The 5,721-nt window shown below is 26.2% G+C and overlaps 1 protein-coding gene across 1 annotated transcript; it reads right to left on the reverse strand.

Moving 5' to 3' along the window:
- Window positions 1-760: 760 nt before the first annotated feature.
- LOC146884801 (Fasciclin-like arabinogalactan family protein) lies at window positions 761-1,439 on the reverse strand. Its single transcript, XM_085675856.1, has one exon. It carries the CDS (start codon window positions 1,293-1,295, stop codon window positions 990-992), a length of 306 nt encoding a protein of 101 aa, XP_085531982.1. The 5' UTR covers window positions 1,296-1,439; the 3' UTR covers window positions 761-989.
- Between the last annotated feature and the right edge of the window lie 4,282 nt (window positions 1,440-5,721).

Below are 5,721 nucleotides of genomic sequence, written 5' to 3' on the forward strand. Positions count from 1 at the left end.
CGTGAACTAAAATCAATTTGTACACTTAACTTCTATAAAGAAAAGTCTCGTTTGTATTTTTGATGAAATGCATAAATTAATTTTATTAGTACAAGAGATCTTTCTTATCTTCCTTTCTTTTTTGATTAAATATGTAATTAATTTGTTCGGATAATATTTTTAAGATTTAATTATGTTTTATTTCCTTAAAATTTGGAATAATTTTTTTATTTTGATTATATAAATTTAAAAGAAAGAAGTATTTTTGTTTCTTGATATTAAAAATAATAGTTTTATCCTTTGAATACAGTTAGTGAAATAAAATTTGAAGATTTAAAGTTTAAAAATATTTTTGGTCCATTAAATTGGGTTAAAAGACTGATATAGAAACCAAAATCAGAATTACCTCAACTATTATAGACTAAATATATAATTAAACTTATTTTTAACCAATCCAAATAATTGATGATAATGTATTTGTAAAATTGTAATATCTTATGATGCATCGACTTGTTACGTGAAATATTAGATAATAAATATATAATTAAACCTATTTTTAACCTATCCAAATGATTGATGATAACGTGCTTGTAGAAGTGTCATCATCCCTTTTGATATAGAAGTGAACTGCTACTAGGAACATTTTCTTCTTCTTATTCCTTTTGACACAATCAACTTTTTTGCTCTGCATTATTATGCTTGGTACTGACCCTGTTTTCCATCTACTAGTCTAACATTGAATCACTGGTTATGCAGCAGCAACAACATTATACACTACATAGATGTCAAACCAGAATTATACTAAAAACCAAAATTCAGTAATTTTACATTATGTGAAGGGAAATAAACTGTACATACATCACACATAAAACAGTTAAAAATAGTTAAGCAGTACACAACATTACATGATAAACTGAGACATTGCCACCTTGCATTCTGGACTTTGCGAAGAAGAGGACTTATGTTGTTCTTATTGGAACAGAGTGAGAAGATTGAAATTAGCATTGAAGCTACCCAACAAAGGTGGCTTTTGAGGCAAACCCTGTAATGAATAGAACATAAGAGTGTTTGAGTTTGACATGAGGTGCCAAACAACGTACTGAGTTGTCTTTTGCTTGAACCTTCTTCCCCTGCTTCTTTGCCACACGCACATGCATTGGTGATGTCAAAGTCTCTTCACACAATTCTGGCTCTTCCTTAATGGTTGAAAGCTTAGCCCTCAGAATCTCCTCCATGTCCTTTCTGGAATCAGTTCGCAAGCTTTTTCTGCTTGTGCATGGCACTGATCGCCATATTTTCCTACACGCTCTCCTCATTTTTGCTTCTAATTTCAATCTTCACCACTGCACATATTAACAAAACTACGCCTCTTGATGATACCTTGAGTGAATTGTTTGTCATAACTCTTCTCTAAATATATAATTGTAGCAAGAGTTGTAAATGTACATGATAATGATGAAGGAAATTTCCGCGAGTAATCAATCAGATTAGTTGGAAAGCTTGCAGCTGTTGAAAGGGGCCACAAAAAGCAATAATGCTCATTCCTTTACAACGATGTTTTAATCATAATGAGCTTATATAGATTATAGTTTTTTTGGCCAACCAAACCAGCATTGAATAGGAATCATGCAAGGGATTAAGTTTAGATTTCATCATTATCTTTTGAGTAGGTGCTAATAATTAATTACACTTTTGTGTTCCAAGTCCACCTACAGATTTTCAAAATGAACTTGTCTAAAGCAAAAAGTGTTGCCTCAGGGTTTAACTGTCAGTGTCAATTCTGTGGTGGCTCTATATGGTTTTTTTGATCAAGTTGGTTTAACACTTGTGTTTGAAAATTGAACAGCACGATCAAAGAGGAAATTTGAATGCCAACGGTGGTAATCTGCCATAAAATTCTCTTTTATTGAGATAAGATGGTATACAGTGTTGTTTAATTATTGTTCCACATTCTGTGTAGAAGTTTGCCCCCATTAACCACTACAGAAAAGACCCACATCGCTTTAGTGGATAGTTCGTTATACACGAAGCCCTTTATTTCTTCCAGAATAAATGCTTCATTTTGTCCTTTCAATATACAACACCTTTTAACGATTTATTTTATTGTTAAAAATGTTCTTATCATCCAATTAACCTTTAAAAATAATAATAAAAAATTAAGTTATCATTGTTTTGTTAGAATTTTGTGCATTAGCATATTTAATTATACCATTAAATTTGAATTTATCAAAATCAATAATGAAGTTAATAGTATTCTAATCAATAACTATTAGTTTACTTTTACTTATGATGTGAGTGTGATTTATTGCCTTTACATTTTGCTTCATTCTCTCCAAGGTATGCTTGGGTGCTTGTTACTCGTTTCAAAATTTGAATGACTTTTAAATTTATTGATATGCAAGAGAGAAAATCTAAATCTAGATTCATTTATTATATATATATATATATATATATATATATATATATATATATATATATATATATATATATATATATATATATATATATCGCAGCGATCATCGATCCGAATTCAAATTCGATGGTAGAATTTCATTATAGCCATAAGTTATTGTTTGTTTTGTTGTGTCAATTTTGTTACGGTTTTAAATTTTGTTTCTAAAAAGACATTTCGGTGGATAAAAAGCGAAAAAAATATTTAAACTACTTTAACCTTTAATTCTAAATTATGTGAGACTATTAAAAACACGTACTAAGATTCAAATATATCTTTATAATTCCGATGCATATTAATGCATAACTAATAACTAAGTATATTTGTCTGTATTTATATTATATCATTTAAATCCAACAGTAAGTTGAAAAGATTTTAGTAAATTTAAATTTAAATATAATTTCAATAATCATAAACTTAGAAGCACCACTAACCTATCTTTTTGAGTTATGAAATAATTATAAATATTAAAATAAATTTTGTATTTCATACTAATTAAAATATTCTATTTAAATAAAAAAATATTTAATGAACTGGAATTATTTTTTCTAAGTAAAATATGTGAAGAATAAACAACTGAAATTCCAATTTATTATTATTTTTAAAAATTTTTAAAATTCTCTGTTCAAATATATAATTAAAGTTTTTCCAATATTTGCTAAATAAATAAAACTTGTTTATGTAATTTTCATATGCTTCTTCAAACAATTTTTTAAGCTCTGTACAATATTTGTTGAGAGAGCTCAATCCTCAACAAAATTTAAAAATTTTTGGGTTGCCACTTATTCTCTCTTTTTTTCTTTAAATTTCTTTACAAAATTTTGTTCTTCTATAATCACCACAATACTTATAATTAATTTACAAAAATTTATGTAAGATCCATTGTTTTACACTTTATTTACGGACTAATAATGTGAGATATAACAACGTTTTTGAGTTAAAATAAATTAATTAAATTTCCATAAAAATAGCTTGTCTGTCAATATTAAATACGTTGACATAACTACTGCTGAATAAATATGTAATATATAATATAATACTATCTTATTTAATATACGTATTATATTTTTTTGAAACAATCACACTAATTATACACATAATATTTATATTAAATAATATTTTCCCTGATATATTATACTATTCTGATATTTAACAGTAATAGTATTGTACTTTTAAACGTCGTTTTTATGAAACCAGCCCATATTTCATGTCTATTAATCTGCAAAGGCCATTTTCACATTCCCAATTCAGAAACCAAATATTTGTCATAATTGTAAGTGAAATTTATTGTATCACAAACATCAGCAGAAGCTATTATCCTATTTCAAGATGCGTTAGGTCCCACCCCCAAATAAAAAGTTTTGGCCTTGACTCTTTTTTTTTTTTTTTTAATTTTGAAATTATTTAGAAAATTATAAAAATAAATAATTAATTAATTAAACTTCGGACTTGGAAAATTGCATCGCAGTGGCTATTTATTTGTTTACTGTACGAGAGAAAAGAAGAAAAACTCCACATTACAACAATAAATAGCCTCACTTATCATATCTTCACGTATAGTCGAGAAATTATTGTACTCTACTTTCCAATATAATCTCATTTTAATATATATGAAAAAAAAAAGTATATGTACTTTTGAGAGTGCTTGAAATGTTGGTAAGATATTGAGTTTAAGTACACTGGTGGTGGACGAAGAGACACCGATGCTCTCCAATTCACAAAAGCCTGAAAATTCAACGGTTTTCAAAATCCACCATCCATATATATTTTTCATATTTTATATATTAAATACTTAAACATTAAAGTTGACTAAGGGTTTTTCCTTAAAGCCTCCTCCATGTACCAAATTTTCATCCAAAACTAAAATATCTATTAAAATACTGAAATATAGTTTAATTCAACCTTAACAATGTGACAGTGACAGAATAGGTGACGTTTGTCTTTATTTTTAGTTGTATAAGTAAATTTATGTTTAACTCAACATTTTAAACATGTCCAATTGATGAGATTAAAAACATATACTTGTTTTGTTTCCTTTAATTATAATTACTTTTCATGCTTTATTAAATTAGTTGTTACTACATTAATTTCTTTTATTAAAGAAATGTTTAAATTTAATTAGCACATCAGTTTTTTTTTTTAATTTACAACTCAAAGTTCATTTTTAAACATCATTTTTCATTAATTATTCACATATATATTTGATTTAAAAAATAATAATTTATACTCTTTCTTCTTCTGACATAACTAATGACGTATGTATAATTTACTTTTTGATCCCATCATAATCCAAAGTCTCACTTTCAATGCAATGACAAGTTGGCTGTAAAAGTTAGACGGTAGCTGCTGGTAACAATAATCCCACCGAAAATGTTGAGTTCATATGTATTCTTATAAAAAAAAAAAAAACATTTTTTGGTAGAATAAGTAGATTTTGACTTCTTATTTTTTTTTCGATTTTATAATATAAACTTTCTGTATTCTTTTTCATTAAGCTTATCCAAGCCCCTGAGTAACTACTTTCAGAATATTCTTTCGTAGTTTTACATTATAATGTTAAAGCGTATTTAAAAGATGCAGGAAACCCAATTACACCGGTATTATTAACAGTGTTGGTCAAAGTGTTAGATATTGAAAGCAAGGAAAAGCATCATTATTATGACATTCAAAGTTTTAATCTTAAATCAACCCTCAACCTTACTATGCTTAAATACATTTTTAAAATAAAATTTAGGTGATTTTTAAGTAGGGATATAGATATCACATTCATTAAATAATTTCATTAAAATTCAGAAGAGTTTCTTGAACTTTTTTCATTTTTCTTTTTATTAATTATTACTGTAAGACCTAAAAATAGTTAGTAGGAGGAATAGTCTCATATAAATGAAATTTGAATATTTTATTATTAAAATAAAAAACATATAAATAAAAAATTTTATTTTATAAAGATAAATATTTCTCTAAAATTAGTTATTTTTTATTGAATCTTCTCTAAGATTTTGAAATAATTTGTTCATTTTTTCAAAGATAAGAGTTTGCCAGAAAGATTTTAGAAGTTTGATAGAGTTAGAAAGTTTAGTCCAATTAAGGGAAATAAGTGATTTTTCACAAACACAGAGAATACTTTTTACTTCTAATATTTTATGTTTTTTATGTGTGATTTAGATCATACTTAATTGCAAAAGATGTAAGAGGTAGATTTATGTATGTTAAAACAACATAAGTAAATTTATATTTGTTGTATTTATAATAAATTTTACAACTGTTGTATTTATAACTAATGTAAATTT

The sequence above is a fragment of the Vigna unguiculata genome, chromosome 7, assembly GCF_037176805.1.
Source record: "Vigna unguiculata cultivar grain cowpea cultivar isolate G323 ecotype 2 chromosome 7, ASM3717680v1, whole genome shotgun sequence".
Classification (NCBI taxonomy): domain Eukaryota; kingdom Viridiplantae; phylum Streptophyta; class Magnoliopsida; order Fabales; family Fabaceae; genus Vigna; species Vigna unguiculata.